This window comes from Oryza brachyantha, chromosome 7, assembly GCF_000231095.2.
Source record: "Oryza brachyantha chromosome 7, ObraRS2, whole genome shotgun sequence".
Taxonomy (NCBI): domain Eukaryota; kingdom Viridiplantae; phylum Streptophyta; class Magnoliopsida; order Poales; family Poaceae; genus Oryza; species Oryza brachyantha.
This window is the reverse complement of record NC_023169.2, coordinates 7,163,970-7,187,671: the sequence shown is the minus strand read 5'-3', so window position 1 is coordinate 7,187,671 and position 23,702 is coordinate 7,163,970. Positions and strand designations below refer to the sequence as shown.

General features: G+C 43.0%; 1 protein-coding gene across 1 annotated transcript; it reads left to right on the top strand.

Moving 5' to 3' along the window:
- The first annotated feature begins 12,860 nt into the window (after positions 1–12,860).
- Positions 12,861–21,584, top strand: LOC102715867. Its single transcript, XM_006657579.2, has 5 exons — positions 12,861–13,493; positions 15,597–15,714; positions 18,073–18,422; positions 18,502–18,600; positions 20,043–21,584. The coding sequence occupies exons 1-5, from the start codon at positions 12,874–12,876 to the stop codon at positions 21,172–21,174; spliced, it is 2,319 nt and encodes a 772-aa protein (XP_006657642.2). The 5' UTR covers positions 12,861–12,873; the 3' UTR covers positions 21,175–21,584.
- The last annotated feature ends 2,118 nt before the right edge of the window (positions 21,585–23,702 follow it).

The window sequence follows — 23,702 nt, the reverse complement described above, 5'->3', positions numbered from 1 at the left end:
TCGGTCCACTGGTTACAAGGATCAATGGGCCGAAAATGGCTCATTCAGGAGGGGAGAGGTAAAATTATTTTCTTTTTATTTAATTACTGTTTAGAGTTTTTAATCAACCAAAATTATTTTAAATGTTATGAAAATTACTGTAATATTCTTTTAAGCATTTGGAGTCATAATGAACATTACAGGAATATTCCAAGAACAAAATCTTTTCTCGTGAGAGATATTTAGTTATGTTTAGGGCTTCAATAATTTTTAAATAAATTATAAAAATGCATCAAAGGGTGAATTTAATTAGAGGAAAATTCTGGGACATTTTAATCTACTTGCGAAATTTTATTTTCCACATTTACTTCACTTGTTAATTCTTTTACTCTTTTAATATAAATTCTGCAAATAAACTATTATTTAATCGATATTTCTCCAAAAAAATAAGAGTTTCAAAAAACTCCCAGTGACTTTTGATGATTGGCCTCTTATGACAAGCTAAATTTCGTCACGATATATTATTGGGTTAGTTTATGATGATTTTTATGGTAGTCTTAGTGACGATAACCTTATTTTTGTCACTAAGCAGCACTGCCTATATTAAACGTCATAAAATAGGATTGGATTGTGACGATCTAATCCAATGTCATGAGAAATTCGTCATAGAGGGTCATATTTGTTGTAGTAACCCCGATGGTGGCCCATCTTGAAGCTAGGTATGGCCTTTTCACCCAACGACCTAACAGTTTAGACCTTGGTTCGGCTGCTGATGGAGGGCGCATCGGTTCGGCAACCCCTCACCAACAGCTCCTACCCTAACTTCGAGCGTACTGCAACTAATCCGGGTCAGGGAAGGTCGCACCGACAAGTTCAAAGTTGATCTGTCGGACGACACGCGAGATATCACCAAGATCGAGGGATACATCGAGGAGTCGGTCAAGCTCTTGAAGGTATGTTCCTCGGCGGCTGTCCTATACGTCTGGTTACATTAGCTAATATTATGATACCCAGGGGATCGAGGCGCGCTCCAAGGCGAAGTCGGAAGTCTTGCGTTCACTGAACCCGCAATTGGGGGACCTCGACGCCCTTTGTCCGGATCATGACAAATCTTGGGGCGTGCGAAGGTCATGGAGAGCCGTCTGCAAGGTGAGATAGCCAAACTTCATGTGGAGCAAGTATCAAATCACGCCCGGATCAAAGGTGCGACGATCTGACTTTGGCCGTCAGTCTTGCCATATAGCCTGAGGTTGTCTCTTTTTGCCAGATCAAGACGTCGCCTTGGAGAGCTGAAGAAGGTGAACACTAGGCTACAGGGCGAGTGTGCCAGACTGATGGCTGGGAAGGCCGAACTCCAGGCCGAGCGCTCACAGCTGTCGGCCACAAAGGCCATGTTAGAAGTTGAGTGCGCTCGGCTCAAGAAGGGAAAGGACACCGCCGTTGCAGAGCTCGTGGGTAAGTCCCCTCCGACTCGACTTCTGCCTTTCCACTCGTGTTCCTACTGACGTTGTCTTGTGCTAGCAGAGGCGCGGTCCCGGGCGAAGTCTGTGGTAGAGGCCGCCGAGGCCAAGACCAAGGAGGTCGAGCTGGCTCGGGATCGGCTTGTCACGGTCACCCTGTCCGTCCTTGGGATGATGGAGTCATTGACGTAGGGCCCCTCGTCGATCTGCATGGACGACATCATCCGAAATCTCGAGGGGGTGTCTGCGGCTCATGGCGTAGAGTCGAGGGAGACGACATCATCCGAAATCCAGTCATGCCCTTGCCATCATTAGGTCCTTGTATCCCAGGGTGGAGGTGGACACTGTCAAGCCACTGACTGCGACGAGGAGATAGCGATGAAGCTCACAATCATTGCCCATGGGGCCGCCAAGTCGATTGCAGATTCGATAGGCCTGTGAAGAGATAGGAAACTTGTAGTAGTTAGTTGTATTCGAGCTAGTGACTTGTGATACGCTTTATGTCAATCTACTTGCTTTTGAGTCTTTTCCTATGGTGTGTCTCGTTTGTCATGTGATGAGTTAACCTCTCGGCGTGTGCCTGTCCTGATAGCCCCCGGGCGGACTTAGCCAGCACGGGGCTTAGCGTAGTTTTACCCGTTTTGGTGGTGAGCTGGGTGTAGCCGAGAGGATGTATAACCATATCTAGACATTGATTCAACCGACAGTTAAAGGACTCGTAGGCAGCAGACTTTATTAAAAAGAAACCCGAAGGTGAAGGTACATCGCGGTCCCCGACTAATCTCTCGAGGGGGAAACTGCTTGGTGAGGGCAATCGAAGGTTGAGAGAAAAGGAAAAAATTACAAGAACTCGACTATGTGTAGAAGGGACGTAGTTGTTTGATGTTCCATGAATTTTCCAGCAATCTTATGTCTTCCATCCTTAGTCGGTATGAGCCAGGCCGGGTGACCTCGACTATGATGTATGGCCCCTCCCAGTTCGGGGAGAGCTTGTGTCGGTCCTTTGTGGTATGTACTTTGTGTAAAACTAGGTCGCTGACTAGGAACGTGTAGAACCCCGATTTCTCGTATCGGAATTCCTCGTGCTTAATTATACCATTCCCTGGATCGAGTAGATGGTACACACGATTTTGAGTCATAGCATCGAGTAGCACATACAAATAGAGTCTCACAGGACTTATTACAACTAGACACACGGCTAGATAATGGACTGAAGCTAAAGAACATTAATTAAATAGAAGCGGTAAGGATAGTGGAATCTAAGCGGTGGTACACCACAGGCATCAACTGGAAAGCAAGGCACCACTAAGCGTCTTCTTCTTCAGGGATGTCCTCATAACACTTGTAAGAGTCTATAGCTAGGTCTTCCTCAAACACTGGTGGTGAGTAAAGCAAGGATTAGTACAAGGTACTCAATAAGTCATCACGGAAATATGCACATGCAAGACCACAACAAGAGGGCTATAGGGTTCTTTTGCATAAAAGCAGCGTTCTCAAAATAATTTCCTCATAACCCGAGTCTAGCATCAAATTCCATATAATCATGAATGCAAATACATAATCAAAATTTTGGATAATCCAACCCCTTGCATCTCAAGGAGTGGATTATCACACAACAACTTTCATTCTCAACCCAAATTCATCCTTTAGGATGTGTTTGGTTCATGGACGAGGTGGGTTGGGTTGGCTCCATCCCTGGAATGTAGGATGGGTTGGTTCCATTTTTCTGTTTGGTTGAATGGATGGGTTGGACCTTGTTTTTTGTTTGGTGGAAGGGATGAGATGGGATGGGTTGGACCTATTTTTTATTTGGTTGAAAGGATGAGATGGGATAAAGGTTACCTCTCATATCCAAAATAAAATATTAAATACTAGGATTAATATATGAATAACCTAAAGTAATTGAATGTATGTTTATAAAAGTAATATATTTTAAATAAATTTAATAAATAAAATGAACACCCCTCTGTACGTTGTGGTCGTCCTACGACGGATCCGTCCCACCGTTTTGGTGGGATGGGTTGGACCTGGATCTGGGAGGAATATTCCTCTCCTGGGTCCAACTCATCCCATCCATCCACCAACCAAACAGGGTCGGGGATGGCTTGGCTCTGTCCCAACCCATCCTATCCCTGGAACCAAACACATCCTTAGATTTTATGAGTCTAGCCAGTGTATGCCATGTCCCGGTGCTTATATCCGAGAGTGCGGCTATTCGAATATATTTAAACTCACTGCAGTGGTTGTACACTTTCCCCGTGCTCCATGACTACCCAACACATGGGACGGTCATGGCAAAGCTTTTCGATAACTTTGTTTCGGCAGTGCCCGCTCCACGAACTTTGGTCCCTATTGCACTCTAGACGTACGGTTACTAGCAGTGAGGGGAGTTCTGGCGTTCCCAAGGGAGGAGTAAACCAACAAACACATACACCATACACCACAAATCACTGGGACTGACCTACCTAGTCATTCCCCGTGCAATAGGCTTCCTGCCTACCTGCACACTCATAAGAACCACCATAGCTTGGGCACCGCCTCCGCTTGGTTATTTACTAATCTAGGTCTATACCCATTCAATAAACACGGTTGTACGGTGGTCATTCCATGTATAGCTGCATGGCTCGGTCCTTAACTGATCAGGGCGGACTAACATTTTCCTAGAACGACCCATACCCCACCATTCCGCCCCGATCGAAAAAATAGTTTCCACTCTAAACAAATCATTCTAAATATGGCCGGGTGGCACTCATGTCTCCATCCCCCGTCATGCAATTACTCTCGCTGAGTAATGCCTCAATCATCAACCAAATCGTTTCATTGGATAGAGTGAATAAAATGCAACTAATAGCATGGCTAAGCAATGTCATAAATAGACTAGATTATAAATGCGAGATGGGGCGACAAAGGTTTTTGATGGTAATCAACATGTGAAGGTTATATCTAGCTAAAGTGGGTCTCTACTTATTCTGCATGCAATTTTTAATAAGAGAATATCTTCGCAATGTAGGTACAACATGGTCGATGGGGGTGATGACTTGCCTTGCTCGAAGTCCTGCGAACTCGGCTCCTCACCCGATTCGTTCGCGACTCCGAAATCTAGTAAAAACAGAGGGTCAATAAGCCGTGAGTTAAGTACCGGAAGGGAGCAGTATAGGTCTCGGGGTGGTCAAGAGAATAACGGAAAATTGTCAACTAGCCGACGTAACTTGCAAGTCTGGAACTATTGTGGACGAGGGGCTGTAGATAATAATTTTGTTTTGGGAGGCAAAAATGAATTTAGACCGGTTTATCCCCAATTTTTGTTATAGGTTGCTGAATCAATTGATATTAGAGCAAGGTATTAAATGGAACAATATTCGTAGGGTAACTTAAAGAAATGACTAAGTTTTTAGGGGAAACAAAAATTATAAGTGAGGATTTGGAAATATTTAGAATTTTAGAATTAAAAAGGGGTAGCTAAGCAACTAATGAAATTTGGATTAGGGGAGCCAAACAGACTTGTTAACTGGGGAAACAAACAGGGAGGGAGGAGTGAAGAGGGCAACGACCCATCCGGCCCATCTTCGTTGGCCTGGCCAACCCACGGGGAAAAAGAAAGGAACTGGGGGGCTTGGCTAAGAAACAGAGGAGGAGGGGGGACTTACCGGCGGCAGCCGGTAGCTCCTGGCGGCCGGCGGTGGCGTGGCGGAGCGGGCGAGGGTGGAGGGAGTGGAGAGGGGGTGAGGGCACGGCAGGGCGGGGGCGACACCCTCCCCCTTTTATAGGCGGCTCGGCGGCGTGGCTTGGGTACACGGCGACGTGGACAAGACGGCGGCGACGCGATGGCGACACGTCGTGCGCATCGGCGAGGCGGCGGGTGCTGCAGCAGTGCGACGGCATAGCAACGTGGCTTGTGGCGACGTCGGAATGCGCGTGGTGCGATGGTGGCGCGAGGCGTGGCAGCGCCGCGACGGAGTTATTGCGACGTGCGGCGATATGGCTGGCGCAGTGGAGTTAAGGCTTCGGTGGTGACGACCGGGCGACGTGCGATGGCGTGGCTGGTGACGGCATGCGGCGTGGTGACAGTGAGGCGCGGCGTGCAGTGGCAAGCGTGGCCAGGCAGTGACGGCGCGCGGCGGGGCGGCGACGGCGCGCGGCGGGGCGGCGACGGCGCGCGGCGTGGCGGCGACGGCGCGCGGCGTGGCGACGACGGCGAGGGGCGACGGTGTGGCATGGCGGCGGCGACATGGCAGCGTGCGGCAGCGCCTCCCTCGTTGGGCCGAAGGGAGAGAGGCAGAGAGAAAGGAAAAAAGAGAAAGAAAGAAGAGAAAAAGAAAAGAGAAAAAGAAGTGAAAGGAGGGATTTGAGTTTGAATTGGAATTTGAAATTTGAAATTTGGGATTTTGGGGATTGGTTTAGGGAGTTTAATTTGGGTTAAAGTTAGCTAACATTTAGAATGTTACAGAACGCTCGCCCACGAACGTTTTTGTTGTGGTATCGGCGCATTGCTGGTACCGTGCCGATTGGATGGTTGCGATATCCCGAGCTTCTTCCAACATGTTGAGGTCATCTTGCCTGGTATGGTCTGCCGTGGACTCGTTGAAGTTGCGTATGGGGAAGGATTCGTGGTCGATCTCGGTGAGCAAGACCGCCCTCTGCTCCGTAGACTAGGAAGAAGGGTGAATGTCCTATTGCTCGACTGACGGATGTGCGGAGTGCCCAGAGTACTGGTGGCAGCTCCTGTACCCATCGGCCGGCGTAGGGATGTAGTCGGTCGAAGACTCTGGCCTTGATTCCTTGAAGGACCATGCCATTAGCCCTCTCGGCTTGCCGGTTACTTTTCCGGTCTGCTACTCACGCATAGCATATCTTGATCCCTCGCTCTTCGCAAAAATCTTGGAAGACACCCAAGATGAACTGTCTACCGTTGTCTGTGATGATACGGTTCGGGATGTCGAAGTGGTAGATTATGCTCTGTATGAAGTCCCTTGTGTGCAATAGGTCAATTGTGGTGACCGGCTTGGCTTCTATCCACTTGGTGAACTTGTCGATGGCGATGAACAAGTGGGTGAAACCTCCAGGGGCCCGCTTGAAGGGTCCAACGATGTCGAGTCCCCAAACAGCGAACGGTCATGAGATTGGGATGGTTTGCAACTCCTGTGCCGGCATGTGTGTCTACCTTGCGAAGAATTGGCACCCTTCGCACTTCCTGACCAGTTCTTGCACGTCTGTGACGGCAGTTGGCCAGAAAAACCTTGCATGTATACCTTTCCGACTAGTGTCTTGGCGGAGGCGTGGTTGCCCCAAAGGCCCCAGTGTACCGACTGGAGGATTTTCTTGCCTTCGTCGGGGAGCACACAGTGCATGAGGATGCCCGATGCGCTTCAACGGAGGAGTTCCCCATCCGACACGATGTAGAACTAGCTTCGTCGCCTGATGCGCTCGACTTTTGCCTTTTCGGTCGGGAGCTCTTCCTCTGTTAGGAACTTGATGAACGGGGTTCTCTAGTCTTCGGTTATGACCGCGACCGTGTGGTCATCAGGGGTAGGCAGCTCGCCTTTGTTTCCTTCATCGGCTTTATCACTCGGGATTGGTTTGGGCTCGGCCTTTTTTTTTACTGTTGGCTCTGTGAGGTGCTCGACGAAAATGTCGGTCGGTACCTAGAGGCGTTTTGATCTGAGGTTGGCTAATTCGTCATCAGCTTCGTTGTTATGCCGCAGGACATGAACCAGCTCAAGGCCATCGAATTTTTCTTCAAGCTTGCGTACTTCCTGTAGGTAAGCTTGCATGTTTTCGTCAATGCAGGTCCACTCGTTCATGACCTGGTTGACTACTAGTTGGGAGTCCCCACGAACAAGTAGTTGCCTAATCTCAAGGGATATAGCCAACCATAGCCCGTGGAGGAGTGCTTCGTACTCGGCTACATTGTGCAAGCCGGGAAGTGGATTTGAAGAACGTAGTTGAACTTTTCACCGTTGGGATGACGTGGAGGTTGGTTTAGTGATCGTTGTGTGACGCGCTACGTTGCTTCATAGCGCGCAGCACTTCTGTGGCGCGGTTATATATATAAATTGTGTTGTGTTGTGTGTGTGTCTATATATATATATATATATATATATATATATATATATATATATATATATATATATATATATTGTAACATACCCAAGCCCGTAAACCCGAGAACTAAATTTAACTTAAATGCATCATGTGGTTGGGAGTGATTTTAATTGTTTTTGGATCTTAATCATCTCATCATCACATGCAATAATAGACCTAGAGTCACAAAAATAATTAATTTGGTATTTATGTGCAACCAAAAATTCTACAAAAGTTCTGAAAAATACCTTGATATGTTAGAAATCAACCCTCAAAGTTTCAAAATTTTTCATTAAGGTTTGCTATCTCTTTGATCTATTTTAATCTCTCGAAAATCCTGAAAAACTGCTTAGTAGATTCAAACTTGCTCTCTTGGTAAAATTTATTTCAAAACCTCTTTTTGAGTTTGGTTTCATCCAAAGTCTTCTACTAACTTTCCTCTAACACTACGAGGAGTGGCACACCATAGATCACTCTTTAACCCTTTCTTCTCTCCCTCCAAAAATCGAATCAGCTACTAACTGCACTGTCAACGGCTGCTAATCATGCTATCAACCCATGTTCATCCCTTTATTAAGCCTAAACCAAAGACTTCTAACCAAAACCACTTCAGCCCTTTCACTCTCCACATCACCCCCGACCAAGAGGATCACTAGTACACGCTTGTTGCTACACAAAATCTCCCTTCAATCCCCTCCAAAGATCCTTGGCAGACAACCTTCCATGACTTAGCCTCCAAGCCAGATTTCAAATTTCTTTCACTTGCAAGTGGGCTCCACACTCCTAGGACCCACATGGCAGCCTCCCAATCTCTCCTCACAGCCTCCACCGCCCTCCATGCCCAATGGGAGCCCAAGAAACCCCATGATTTCACTAGCCACCCCTCTCTCTCACTCCCCCCACTTCATTTTTGCTTATTTCTCAAGCCAACGCGCCAGTAGCAAGGGCCCCCCATCACGTTCCAAGCCCGAGCAAAAGCATCCCATGCCCAGGTTACTCGGAGCTTCGCCGTCTTTCCCGGCACCGACAACTTAGGCGTCGTCATTCTCCATCCTTGGTGAGTCCCTCTCACTTTCTTTCTATGGAACGTGATCTACGTATCACGCCGAGCTCATCCGTGCCTCTTTTGCCCAAGAAGCAATCTATCGAACACGTGGTGGGCGTCACCGACCTCGCCGCCGGCCAACATCTTCACCGCTCCCGTGGACATCGTTTCATCTGTTTCTTCGCTTAGTGAGCACCCTAGTACCTTGAGACATCTCTGGCACTAACTATTTTGCACTAACCGAGCCCTTGCATGCACTAAACAAGCCATTACAAGCACATGCATGGCCATACCAAGACATACCACTTTTGTTGCTCGTGTTCCATGGGCTACGGACCACCATTTCCCTCACCACCACCACTCACGAATGCGCAAGGACTCCCTCTATATTTTCTCTTTTGCGCTCGAATCGATTCAGGCCACCGATCGTCGCCGGCGAGCTGAAAATCCAACTCACCCATGGCTGCCCCTTGTTTGAGCCGACGAGGGACCTCCTTCGGAGAATTCGACTAAAGCTAGGGTCCTATCCGAAAACTGCCTAGACACATATTACTGTAGCAAGGGAGTGCGGGTTGATTTCCTATCTTACGAGGGTCTTTCTGCAAAACGCCCCTCACTTCAGAAAACGCCATTCACTGACATGTGGGCCCGGCTGAAATTAAATTTTGAAAACTGATTTCTATTTTTTAGATGAGAATGAGCAGAACTTCAAAATTTTGTAGAAAATTCATTTTAACTCCAAAAATTGTGAAACCAGTTTTGTTAGATCCGTGGAACTGTGAACTATTTTAGAAAAATATAAAACTTGGTACTTTTTGTACAAACTTTTCCTTTATTTTTGTTTTTCCCTAAATGTCTCCTAGAGCTTGTTAAATCCATAACAAATTGAAAATAGCTCTAAAAATTGTGAAACCACTTCTGTTAATTTTCTAAAATCATGCTCTGTAACTTTGTGAAAGTAATGTTCTTCACTTCTGTACAAAAATGTTGCTTAATAAAACTTAGCCCTTTTTAAACCTTTTTAATTATTAAATGCATATCTCTGTAAAACAAAGTGATAAAATAAAATTTTCTTCACTAGAGGCCACCTGAGAACAGCACACACTCACTGCATAAGTCTCATGCATTTTCATGCATTTTTGGTTTTTATGCATTTTTGTATTTATCGTATACGCGTATTTTGAATAGAGGAAGAATACGTCAAAGAAGAAGAGGGTGAGTTTGTTGAAGACCAGGTTCAGGTGTTTGCGGACGAAGGCAAGTCAGCCCCTCCTTTGACCACTTTGATCCTATGTTTTATTGGGCTAAATGATTCTATTGCAAACATGCATACGTTAGCTAGTATTAATTTTAGTAAAAGAAATTATATAAATATGGGAATGGTAGATATGACCTAATTGCTACATAACCCACCTTGAAATATTGAATCCTTGCTGGTTGTAACCATAGGGTTCTCTTGGATACAATTATTGTGTTATTTGGGATTATGCTATGCTTATATTGCCGCTATATGCTTATATATTCGGTTACCGCCTTACAAATTACTCATTTTGATAAATGTTATATGTGAAAAAGGTTATTTTGGTGCTGCTGGACAGAATTTTAAATGTGTGAGTATTGTGAATAGAAAATGGAGGAAACTTGTTTTTAGACTTGGGCGGCGAGTGGTGTACATATGGTAGTAGATGTGCACCGATAGGGGGAGCGTTCGCCCGGGTCGATTAAGGACCTCACTCTATGTCACCAACTAATGAAAACAGTACAAACCACATGTGCTAAGTATGGGCCGGCCATAACCTATTAAGTTGTTTAGAGTTTAGCCTTGCATCTGGGTAGGCCGAAGGGTATGGGTTATCGGGTTTTGGTAACTTATCGGAACTTCCTATGGTTTGTGATGAAGTTTATTAATGACTTGTGGTATGTGATGATTTGAGCGGGCAGTCTGTCCAATACAACGGTGCCGTGCCTCGTGAGGGATTCCGGGTAGGGTTCCTTACGGCGCTAGGTTAAAGCGTGGGCCCGCTACCTAGTGGTGCTACTTTGCTAGTAGCGTGGGTAAAACACACATCAGGCTGGTGCAAGACTAGACAATAAACAATGTAACGGTTTTGTTATGACCTCTAGATCACACTCAATGTGTAGAATGTGGTGATACCGACGGGTATCGGACAAACTAGAGCGAACCATATCATGTGGGCTTAAAAGTTGTACAAACTCTGCAGAGTCTAAACTAATCGATTAGCCGTGCTCACGGTCATGAGCGGCATGGTGAAGTGTCATGAGTATAGTTTGTGATTTTGATAAACTCTTGTGAACTTGGAAAATGGTTGGAATGTTTTATTGGTGAACTTGGATAAAATTCGGTGAATGGTGATGATATGATGGTAAGTGGTGATGATCTACCTTGAGGGGTAGACGCGTGTTATTTATTCATTTACATTACAAGTTTTACTAACTCTATACTATTGTAAAAAAAATTCCGTTGAGAAAATGTTGTGAACTAAAACTGGCATTTATGCAAATTAACCTATACACAGCTTATCCTTGAATATGACCAACATGTAGCATGCTAGGGTTGTCACCGACTTGCCAGTATATTAATTTGATTAATGTACTGATTTCTTACTTTCTTTTACTTGTTTTTGGCTCAGACCCTGCTGCAGGTATTGACTGTTTGGATGAGGAGTTTGATGCAGCTTGTGATTTTCAGGATGGTTCTAACTAGGGATTTACCCTAGCCGGTTTGCCTATGGGCTTTTGGGTAGCACGCTTACCGCATGAACCAATATGTATGGCTTGTCGCCAAGTACTACTTAGAACTTATTAAGACTATTATGCTTTATGCTTAGAACCACTTATGATTCGGATATCGTACTTGAGATGAGTTATGTGAGACTATGTTGCATTCCTGGGCAACTAGTCCCACATGAGGATGGGTTTGAAATGGTTGAGATAACCGGGGAATATGCCTTTGTTGAGATCGAGTCTCTGGGGTACGCTTTTGGTTGCCACCATCGAGTGGTTGACGGGCGTATGACGTAGATGACTGGCGTGGCTATTCCAATGGTTATGTCTTCTATTTCATATCCGATGGCTTAGAGCCTTTGCAGTGCCCTCTTGAAGACATGTCGGGGTCTGCGATGAGGTTGGATAGTTACCGTAATTATTTGGGTTTAATTTGAGACCCCATCCATCTAGATATTTCGCGCTGACATGTCTCGGAGCATTGCACCACCTAGGCATTGGGACGTCCTCACACACACACACACACATATATATATATATATATATATATATATATATATATATATATATATATATATATAATTGATATAAACTTAATATAGAAAAATATTTATACATATAATTTATAGATGCAAACTTTATATCTATAGAGTAAAAAATTTTATACCCATAAAGTAAAATTTTATACCTGCAAACTTTATACCCATGAAGTAAAATACTTTATGGATAAAAACCATATATACCATAAACGGGTCGGCCCAGAATAAACGGGCCATCCTCACCATGGGCCGGGCATGTTCGCGAGTAGAGCCACACGCGCCTGAATTAGACTTTCTGTCCATTTGGCTAGGGATGAAAACGGATTGAATACGGTCGGAAATCAGCTCTATCATATTCGTTTTTATTTTTTTTCGGAATCAAAATCGGAATCGAAAACTCGGATATGAAAACGGAATCGAATATTATCGAATACAAATACGGAGTGAATACGGATCGAAACGAATACGGTGACGAATATTAATCGAAACATAAAAACCTCTTAAACTAAGCTTCACGTATCATTGAAAAAATATAACTTGTTACTTTTTTTTTAATATAAGTATATAACTTATCAATATTTTTAAATATTCATTGCGGTTGTATGGTCGTGGATGCCTAGACTACTTGAAGCCAATTAATCAGAACCAGCTAAGATTAACACTAGTTTGGCCATTGGGATGGACTTTTTTAGGTCGAGCTGATTTGATTGAATGGTTAATGTATAGGTCCAGATATCCGGAAAAAAATCCGGATACTTTCCGACGGATATCACCCGTACCGTATTTATTTCCGTATCCGAAAAAAATATCCGAATCCGATTCCGAATTCAAAAATTTCCGAAACTATCCAACCGAAACTATCCAAATCCAAAAAAACGATCCGGTCAAGCGAAAATTATCCGAACCACTTTTAACCCTACATTTGGCCCTACTGAGACGGGGATGCCGGACGCGGAAGCAGGGTTAAGGAAAGATGCATCCTGGCTTGGATGCAAACCGGCCCTACGCGGAAATCATTCCCACCATGACTTCCTACGTTGCATCGCTTCTCCGCCGCCGCCGCCTCCGCCTCCGCGTCCACCGTACCATGCCCACCCTTCTCCTTCCCCGCCTCTTCTCCTCTCCTCATTCCCCTTCACCGGTGAACTCTGTCTCCTCGAAGCCCCCCTCCCTCTCCGCCCGCCTCTCCTTTGTGTTCGACCAGCTCGATGCCCTCGACCGCTCCCGCTCCTCGGACCTCTCCGCCCGCGACGCGGCCCTTCGCCGCATCCAATCCTGGCGCCGTCCCGCCGCGCTCCCCGAAGTGCGGCCGATGGAGGGGGTGCCGAGCGAGCCGGAGAAGAAGGAAGCTGAGGCGGTGGGTGGAGAGGAGTTGGAGAGGATGAGCGTAGTGGAGGTGCTACGAAGGGAGGTGGAGCTCGTGCATCCCTGGCCGGAGTGGATTGAACTGATGGACCGGCTGGCGCAGCAGAAATACTTCGACCTTGGGGGCGCCGGCGGCGCCGACGAGGGCTGTATGGCCGCCGCGGTGCCGATGGACCTAGCTGAAGTCGCTCAAGAGACTGGTTTCGACTTCTCTAGGGACTGGACCACCGTCAAGAATGCCTGTATGAACTTCGGCCGCGACCGCTTCGACATCCTCAAGTAAGTAAATTTTGCTGCCGCATCTTGCAGAGCTTTCATTCTTTTTTAGGAACCGCAGGATATGAATTCCGAGGATTGTTCCACGAGAAACATACTGCAGGAAACAAAATGGGCGTTTATTTAGAGTTTTAGACAGACGTGAGATTCTTGCTGCTGCAGAATGTGTGTAGGCAGGCTGGGGACTTTGAGATGAAATAGCTCTAACAGCCTCATCTTTTCGCTTATGCTTATGCTTATAAGCCAAAATTTGAGTTTGAAAACTTAAATTAGCCAAAATTTGAGTTTGAAAACTTAAATTTGGAGAACATTTTGGGGATTTTTCATCGTAGTTTATTTTTCAGCCTAATGGTTATAAAAATTTTATTCACAAACTATTTTTCATTTCCAAATATGCAGTTTTGCTTGTTCTTCGAGAAAGCCAAACGATGAATGCCTAGATTGTAGGCATAAGAAAATCTGTACATTGCAAACTGTTGTAACTAAGAAGTAAGAAGACATTTCCATGAAAGCTTAATTCCCGAATGTATTCACTAGTTCATTGCTGTATGTGTGGAGAAGGATGACTCACCTCCTGTGTTAGAATCCCTGCGGCGATGCTTGGTACTAGCAAACCATTCCCTTAAAATTAGTATTATCTCCTTGATTTTTCTTTTAGCTTGCTTGAAACTCTTGAGAAGATCCTTTACATTTTATTTCTATGCTGAGAACACAGAACAAACATTAAAGACTAACTAAGAACTCCATGGTCTCCCTACACGGACCTGGATCAGGTGTAGTAAACTGTAGCAGTAGTCCCATACAAAAAACTGAAAAGAGATCAAATGGCAGGTCATTTCTTAGAGACAACATGGCAAATCAGTCTGATCCACTCCAGCGAGCTCTGTCAAACAACATGCTCAATGCCCATGCAGCCTTTACCAGTGAGATCTCTTCTTGAAGTATCTCAAATAGTGCCTCTTCTGTGATGCAGAGATAAGCCATGAACTTCATGTCAATGAGCACCTTGCCGCCACCAACAAGCGCTTGTCAGCCTCTCTATTGAACATTTTCAATAGGATTGACACCCTCAAGCACATGACCTTGAACCGTATGTTGATGATTACTTCACCGCCACTGGCTTCATGCAAGCGTAGCTTGAACGCAACCATGAAATTGTGGCTGACATTGGCGCATCGGGGAACTTTGAGGGTGGTGAGCAGACGGAAACAAGGACAAGGTGGGGATGGTGAATCCTTTGTGCTGTTTGCTTCTTGGATGACGTAGATGGGCTCCTACTGCTTAACAGTCAAAGCAACGAATGCCCCTGATCACAACCCTTCGTAAATAGCATTGTTGCGGCCGTAATAGCAGTAGCGAGCTGTTCCCTCTATGACAACACCGTTGTGCCGCTAAATTAGCATAGGGAGCTTTGTGGCCGTTATGTGCAAAATAGCAGCCGCAGGGCTGCAATAACAACTGCTCTTTAGTACATATTGTTAAAAATATTTTTCTTTTTGTAGACTTGGCTCTATGATAAAAAATCTTGTCTAGATGATAAGTTTTGATTAAATTAAGCACTAATCTACAATTTATAATTCCAATAAGTGTATTGAATGCACATAAACTAATGATATATATACAATTTAGTACTATTTTGAGTTGTACTTTTTATTCCACTATTGGAATATAGCATCCACGATAGTGCCTGCAATCTGCAATCCACTACATCGACCCCAATCCTCCATGACACCGCAATAGGCTATTTAGAACCTACCATACTTTGTAATTTATAAATTCCTATGTGGTTGTTCGAACTAGTTATGATAATCAGGCCCCATGATTGCTGGAAATTATATGAACTGTGTTGTGTATATCCTTGCCTAAAGCACATGCGAACAGAGATACAAATCTTTCTCCCTTGAGAATTAGTAAAGACCACTTGCACAGATTTTGATAATTTGCTTTGAAAATCAAGGAAAAGTTCCATTCAATTTTATAAATTTCTGCAATCATTTTTTCTTTATAATGGACAATTTGGTATCAGAATTACAGACTATATATGTAAGAAATATCAAATAATACTGTATTAACATAATTATTAATGGCTCAATCTCATTAAACCAGGTCATTACCTAGGAAGGATCTTCAGGTATTGGTTGGCCATGGCTGCCCTAGCATGGATCCAAAAGTTGTGTTTTCTGCAAAGCTGATACGGAAACTCGTCCATCTGGATGAGGGGGATGTAAGTTGCTCCTAAACCAAAATCTATTTCCTACTGTTAGAAAATTGCCATATTGCTGCTTTTTGTTCTGCCCGCTTGCCTCATCTCATCTCATCATGATTTCCAACAATTGTCTTGGCTGGTCGATAACAAAAAGTAACAGGAATAGGGAGAACAAACTGGGGAGGATCAGTTTTCTCAATTTATGGATATAATAAATATATTATTGGGTCTTTAGGGATAAGTGTAGGACTGTAAGTTCTCCCTTGCATGGATACCAGAAATATTTTCTCAAGCTGTCCAGTAGTTTTTTGCCTCTTCTTGGTCAAGTTTGTCTCCTATGTAATTTAATTATTCACGCAGGATGAGAGTTAAGAGTTTGTAATAAGAGGTTAATAGTCTTTAAGAGTTAAGAGTTTGCTAGCCTCACTACCATCACTTTTGCTACCTGGTAAATTTTCCAAGTGTAAAGACATTAGGCACCTTGGCGCCAAGAAGAGGACCAAAGGCACACAGATATGCATGCTGGCAAGCAGGGAATGGGCACATGCATGGAGTCAGGGAAGGGAATATCTGGAGGCTGGTAAACAGATGCAGTACAGCTTGAATTTGGTGCCTGTGATGTCCAGTTGTGAACTCAATACTGTTCATGCAAAATTAATGGTGTTCATTGGGGCTGAATTTGGTATGTGAGTACCCAATACCAGGAGGTGAAACATACTTTTAGCAGCAGATCACGAAGGTTGAGATGTTGATGTGTTCATACTCCATGCACAACAACCATACACATCCATATAGCATCGAAACATATAGCAACATTCATGTCTAACTTTAGGTAGTATTCAAACAGAAGTTCATAAAGAAGCAAATCTTTTTTTTTACTGGAACAATAAAAGTATCTTGACAACATGTTTGTAAGGGGCTATGCTCATGAGCATGGATGGCCTAGTCACATCAAAGTCCCACTTGACCTCCTCCATTTTCTTGGCCTTCTTTTCCATGAGCATCAATATATATTCTCTCTTTTCTATTCTCAGTTGAAAGTGAAGGACGGGAGGACCAAATGATGCGATTCCCAATGAGAACCTACAGGGTTGTAGAGCTTCATCCTTTCATGCTATGTGATTATGTTGAGGGTCTCAGATTCTTATCCTCTCTCAGTTTTCCAGTTTGTTGTTTCTTGACCAACACAAACCAGTTTCCTTGTTAACAGACCCCTAGCAGATAAGGATACTAAATAATACAAAAGTTGGTGCCTGTTGCCTAACAGTTGGTAATCCATGAATACACAATTCTTATTTTCTTGCTTGAGAAACAACAGGCTTTGTGATTTGGAATGTTGAAGAATGCATCTTGAAGTCAGCTGCCAGCATTTAGGAGGCATGACCTGCTATGATGTTTTTTTAATGTACCTGAATGTCTCAACCACCCCCCCCCCCCCCACACACACACACACACACACCCCATCCCTATCCTCTCTATCCCAATATTCAGATGCGCATGGATGAACTGTGCAGGAAGGGCAACAGAAAAACCATATCCCACTATTCAGATGCGCAAGGAGAGCTCACCTCTCCAATATGCCTATATCCTTGTGTGGGCTGTAGAAGCAGCGTGCTAACAGTATATTTTACTGGAGACGGCGGCAGCAACAGCAACAAATACTTATGCAACCTATACTGTCCATGGCCCTGAAGCAAACATGACTTCTCAACAAAACCAACTCATCGACAACTGACTTGTTCCAGTACGGCAAACTGCTGGTGCCTTCTATGTTGCTTTTCATTGCCTTCTGGACCAAATTGTTTTGAGTTCAATGGAAACACCACTCATTTATATGAAACACATGGAAATGAAAGCTAGGTATGATTAACACTACCTTGCTTGCTGCAGAAGTGGCTTGGGGCATTCTCAAAATTTTCTGAGGCATAGCCATGTACATCTCTTGTTATGGATAACTGACTAACAGTGGTTTTTTCTTGTTAAGCAGTTGGCAGTAGTAAACATCATCCTAACTGCTTTTAGTACGCTATGGTGTATTCCCTTCTGGATGACTCAAAATTTTTGGTGAGCCAATGTTTCTAGATGTCGAACGTTCTCGGTGACATTGCACAATAGGCATTAAGACATACTAGTACAAGATATGGAGTACAGGGGCTTGCTGATGTTATTTTTGGAACACATGCCTCAGTTTTACCAATATAAATTATTGCCGCCTTATCTTCTCTGTTTTCAAGCAGGTTGTAAACACGAAGCTATACAGCGTGTTTAGTTAAATAATCCATGTTAGATGCTAAGCTGAAAATCTTAGAATATAAATGAAGATTTTAACACTAAGAACATGTCACCTGAATTTCTTATTTTCCTCTTGATTCGCAGGTATGCAGTTCTTGCAATTTACGAAATCTATGCTCAAGGGGTTATATTCTTACACGTAAAGAAGATGAAGCTCGGACTCTTGATGTTATGCGTATTTTGTTGGTCTATGGGTTTGATCATGTAAAGGAAACCGTAGAGAACAAGCCCCTCAAACTGAAATCTGTTAAGACAGTTGTTCGTAAATTGATACATGACATTGCCAAGCTGAGCGCTGTCCCCATTGATCCCAATCTTCCACCCCCTATAATCAGAAAGCCACCACCTAAGGTGAAACAACCACCTCCACCACCAAAGAAACGAGTGGGGCGTGATAATGTAGAAATGAAGAAAGGAGATTGGCTGTGCCCAAAGTACTTATAGCAACTTCCTGATCCATAGAATCTTGTTGAGCAAAGAATGGAGTTCTCATTTTCTGAATCTTGGCTGCAGGTGTGACTTCATGAACTTTGCAAAAAACAATATTTGCTTGCAATGCGATAGTAAACGTCCCAAAAGGCAGCTTCTCCCTGGAGAGTGGGAGTGTCCTCGGTTAGTTTACTCAACCTAATAACCTTTCAACATATATTGTTTCCACCCCTTATTTTTATTACCTGTGCAAAACCATGCCTTTGAAAATTGAAATGAGTCTTTACTGAAATGTTTCAATCATTGTCTTTTTGTTTTTTTTTTCCTTTTTTTTTACAATGAGTTAAAACATAGTAACTTCCTACATACTATGATCTTCCCATACATTTTTTTTCTTGCAAACTGAGATACCGTCGCATCTCAATTTGCAGGAGAAAAGCCCTCTAAACACCATCTGAACTACTCCCTCCATCTGAAAATAACTTCATCTGAACTAGAAAGATGAAGTTATTTTGTGATGGGGGAAGTAGGTCTGACATCTCATGTTTTCCAACAAAACACACCTTCGAAAGGCAAATGAATACATTTCACTAGTTCTAGCCTACTTTCAGTAATAGATCTACTGCCACGCTATGTGATACTCTCTCTCTATTTTTCGTCCTGGTTGTCCAACCATCTTCATCGCCAGGCTCTTCCAGTCATAAGGTGCCAGCCATGCTGAACATATCCTATCTTTTGCCAAATGCTTGAGTAGAGTAACTCCTCCAAAACAGACGAAAGTAAAAATCCAATGACAAACATAGAAGATGATCTCTGCATTGTCTTTGTTAGTACATTTCTTAAACAAAGGATTATTCCTAATTTTCTACATCGCCCAAAGAACCACAGCTATTCCTACTGGGCTACCACCACCAATTTATGTGTTTCTACATCATACTTCTTAAGCCAAGGTCCAAACTGATGATTCAGATTATCTATGGGACCAATATCAGGCACATTTAAGCACACCCCACACGTCTGGCTAGATAACAGTGTACAGACAAGTGATCAATTGTTTCTTTTTTTGCTTCAAAAACTGACTTTCTTATCCCATTTCCACCCAGCCTCTTTTATACAAGTTATCCTTGGTCAGAATACTGTTTCTTAGGCACAAGTTGGCACAACCAGAGTTTGTTGTTTTTAGTTTCAACATTTTTTATATTTCCACGCTGTCTTGAAGTAAAAAGCTATTTCTTGTATTTCCAGAGCTCTGTAGAAGGATCTGATAGTAAAATTGCCATCCTTTGTTTGCTTCCAAATTATCTTGTCTTTCTCATTATTTAGGAAAATTGACTGACATTTCATTCTTTATCTTATTTCAAGCAATCTACCTGTACTCTAACAAAGTTCTCAATTTAAAATAACCCCAACCAGCTGAAAGAGCTTTTACCACTCTGCTGTTTCTGGTAAAGGTGATATGATAACTGTCTTTTTTGTTGCATAACCATAACTAAAAATGTTTCTCTGTATTTTCATTATTCTGAAGACATTTTGGTAATCATGGAAGGAAAAATGAAGGAATGCATGTCTCAACGATTCATGAGGAACTGTTGTCTACATAAGCTAATGTGTTCTTCAAATTTCAGGTGCAATTTTTTGAACTACAGGCGGAATATGTCATGCTTTCATTGTGAACACAAGCGTCCACCAGATGAATACACCAACAACCAAATGGAATCTAATCAATTTGTGCCACAAAAGCGACTAGGAAAACCTGCTCGAAGGTGTGAAGTTTCTAATGCATGGAACTTTGATTTTGATGACAATGAATCAGATGGTGCTGATGTTGCAGCATTTGAGTTTGCTGATCCATCAAAGGCCAGGGAGAGCTTGTCTATGGACAACACATCTTCCAGAGGTGGTTCTAAGTTCTCTGAGGACAATGATTTTGGAATGAATGAAACATGGAGAGAGGGAACAGAGAGAAGGTTCTCAGAAAGAGATAGACTGTGCTCATCTAGAGTTGGTTTTGATGATTTTGATGATGAAGAGGATGATGATATTGACAGTTATGAGCTTGATTTATCAAAGGGTGATCAGGCAGATGGAGTGTCAAGGATGACTTATTCAGACTTTGAAGATGCTTCTGACTCAGCAGACCTAAATGAACGTGCTAACATTAGGAACTCAAAGCATGGAGAAAAGCAGGATATAATAGGTTCTCTTGAGGATGATAAATTTAATGATCACCCTTCCCTGAGATCTAGTCATCTTGCTGCTTCTTGGCAGCAAACCGTAGGCTGGAATTGTTCCAACAAACACACAGAATCTTTTGCCTCCGAGAGTGATGATGGGGTTATTTCTGACTTGGATGAGGATATTAATGATGGATTTAAATGTAAAGAAAGCTATAACAAGCATAATCCTAGTAGAGCTGTTGTTAGGCATCATGTACCTTTTCCGGATATGGACTGTGACATGGGTGGCCGTTTTCAGTCAGATAGGAGGAACAGGTTCTCAAGAGAGTTCAGTAATGAATTCCCTGCCAGGGCTTCCAACTCAAATAGTAGAAGCACTAAGAGGGATACTGATGGTAGGACAAAAATGAATGAACGATTCAAGAGTTCTAATATGTGTGATAGGAGTCACAGGGCTAGTGCTAGTGAAGTACATAATGGCTCAAGAGATTTACAGAACATACGAAGAAACTGGGTTAAAAGTGGTGCCGTTGATGACGACAACAGGCCGCTCAGGTGTTTAAACAGAAACAGAAGATAGGGGTCTGCGCCCAGTCGTTGTGCGGTCGTTCCAACTTAACCGGTCATATTAGTGCTGCCCGATGAGGGTGTGATCTGCACTGTTCATCGATGGGAAGCCTGTAGCATCAGATCTCAACCTCTTAAATCTCAAGGTCTGGCTAAAATGTGTGCCTAGAAAATGTTGTTTCCAGGCATTTTCCCCTGATTAAGCATTATAGTCTTCAAAAAAGTGTTTAAGCATTCCCAGTAAAATAAATATAATCATGGCATTATGTAAGTTCCAGTATACCAACTGTTGTTCCATCGTATTTTCGAGAAAAGGACAGTCATCAAATCACATCTCAGTGCGTTAAAGATGTCCCGTTGCTTCTTAACGTTATAGTGATGCTTGTGATTTGTTTTGGAATTGGCGACTAATGTGGCAAGTTAATGACCTCTCTGTTGCAGTTGTGTGTTTTATTGTTGTCTTCGTAAACGTTGTCGGTGTGGTTTGTGTGGTTTTATCCTATCGGCAGGATACTGATGCAATTCGATATCCTTCTGTCGTCAGTTCTAAAACCCTAGGCGAGGGATCAGTCGATCCTTAGCACACGTATGGGTTTGTAGTGCTAAGCCACACCAGTAATGACGACGACATCACTATTTTGATTCCTGCAATATTTCCCAGGTTATTATGTACTCCCACCGTATCTAAACGTTTGACGTCGTTGATTTTTTTATATACGTTTGACCATTCGTCTTATTCAATTTTTTTAAAATATGTAAAGTTATATATATGCATAAAAGTATAGTTAACAATAAATAAATAATATAAAAATAATTAGTAATTATGTAAATTTTTTGAATAAGACGAATGGTCAAACATGTATTAAAAAGTCAATATCGTCAAACATTTAGAGACAGAGGTAGTACTACTTAACGTTCAATCATTAGAGCTCAGCTCAACAAGTAAATTTATAGGTGAACTTGTTTCTAAGTAATTTCTTTTATAGTTTTCAGAATAGATTGTTATCTAATGATGGTTATCGTGATCATGAAGTACTTGTAGAGAGTTTTGGAGTTAGAGAAGACCATCAAAGACATCCAAGTAACCCGAGTTCAAGTTTTTCTCGGCTTAAATGACTAGATGCACTAAAATGGATGTCCAGGAAGCGTATAGATTGTGTTTTCAACAAACCACATATACATGGAGATATAATTTTATAATATATCCAATGGCTTTGGTTTGACATTAAGATCATATCGAAGTCAACAGGAATTGTCGAAACAAGTCAGCATTCAAAATCTGCTAGGGTATTGTGCCACCATCTTTTGTGCTATGTAATGTCTTAGAGCACTTTAGGGGTCTAGGGGCACCATGTCCCAAACGCCATCCTCCACGTTAGCTTTTTGTGTTTTGCTTAGATTATTAAATCATCTTAGTTTCGCCCATAGATCAGTTTGTAAAACTGTTGACGTCAAAAGTTGATTTCTGACGTGTTATACACGAAGGCCTGGGAGTCTCTTCTTAGATCCGTTAACGCCAGATTTTGGCAAATTACCGTTATGAATTGAAACGCAACTGAAGACCGAATCGGAGATAAAAGGATGAATTGGCTGGAGGCAGGAGATTGGAAACGGCATAGATGCAGCCGATAGAGTTAGAATCGGACAAGAATTGGAGTCCGATTGAGCCCAAGATATAGAAATAGATTCGGTGTTAATTGTGAGTCCGTGTAGATTAATTAGGCTTTATTTTAGAGTTTGTTTAGGATCTCTATATCAAATTAAAGTCCGAACACTACAAGTTAGTAACGGGTTCTTATCTGGTTAGGTTAGTTAGATTCGGGGTATAAATATGTGTGTCGGGGGTCCTTGTAAATCATCTTCAGATCAATCAAACTTTGTGCATCGCCTCCAAAACCTTCGACTTGCTTGAGCTTTCGACGCGAGGTTTGTTAGCTTCACAATGTAAGTTCTTGTTTGTCAAAACCCGTTGATCAACTAGAACAGAACTGTCTCGGTTAGGCCCGATCTCCTGCCTAGTTGATCGGTGGGATGAGTTCTATTATTGCTTTAATCTATTTTAGGTTGAAATAGTAGTAGTTCTCAATCAAATCCTCGCAAGTTCTTCTGTTTGATCTGCTAGCATGACCCCAGTCAACTTGATTTTGTCTCGGTTCAGTCCGATCAATCTGGTTGGCTAGATTTGTGTTATCCGATTAGATCGAGTGCTAGTGAAGGTTTATTGCTGGAGTTCTAGCCAGCATTATCTTAAATAATCTGCTGATTCATTTATTAAGTTCATCGATCTTCATATTTCTATTATTATATCGTACTAGATTGCATACTGTCTCGGTTAGGTCTGATCTATGTATATTTGGTAAGATATGCTGATAGAGCTCTGTCCCATCGGCTGGGATTAATGGATGAGTTGATAGATTACGCTAGCTTGTTGTCTTGTTGCTCGCGTGCTACAATGATTAGTTGATCTCATGCATGGTTATATTTAGATTTGTACTGTCTTGATTAGATTCGATCTTCTAGATCTAGTGTGAGCATGTATGC

What these genes read in the sequence shown, in the direction of transcription:
- LOC102715867 (XM_006657579.2), top strand. Translation starts at nt 12,874, where the DNA reads ATGACTTCCTACGTTGCATCGCTTCTCCGCCGCCGCCGCCTCCGCCTC. An exon ending in TCCATCTGGATGAGGGGGAT is followed by an intron (nt 15,715 to 18,072) that starts GTAAGTTGCTCC and finishes CTTGATTCGCAG; the next exon opens with GTATGCAGTTCTTGCAATTT. An exon ending in GGAGAGTGGGAGTGTCCTCG is followed by an intron (nt 18,601 to 20,042) that starts GTTAGTTTACTC and finishes TTCAAATTTCAG; the next exon opens with GTGCAATTTTTTGAACTACA.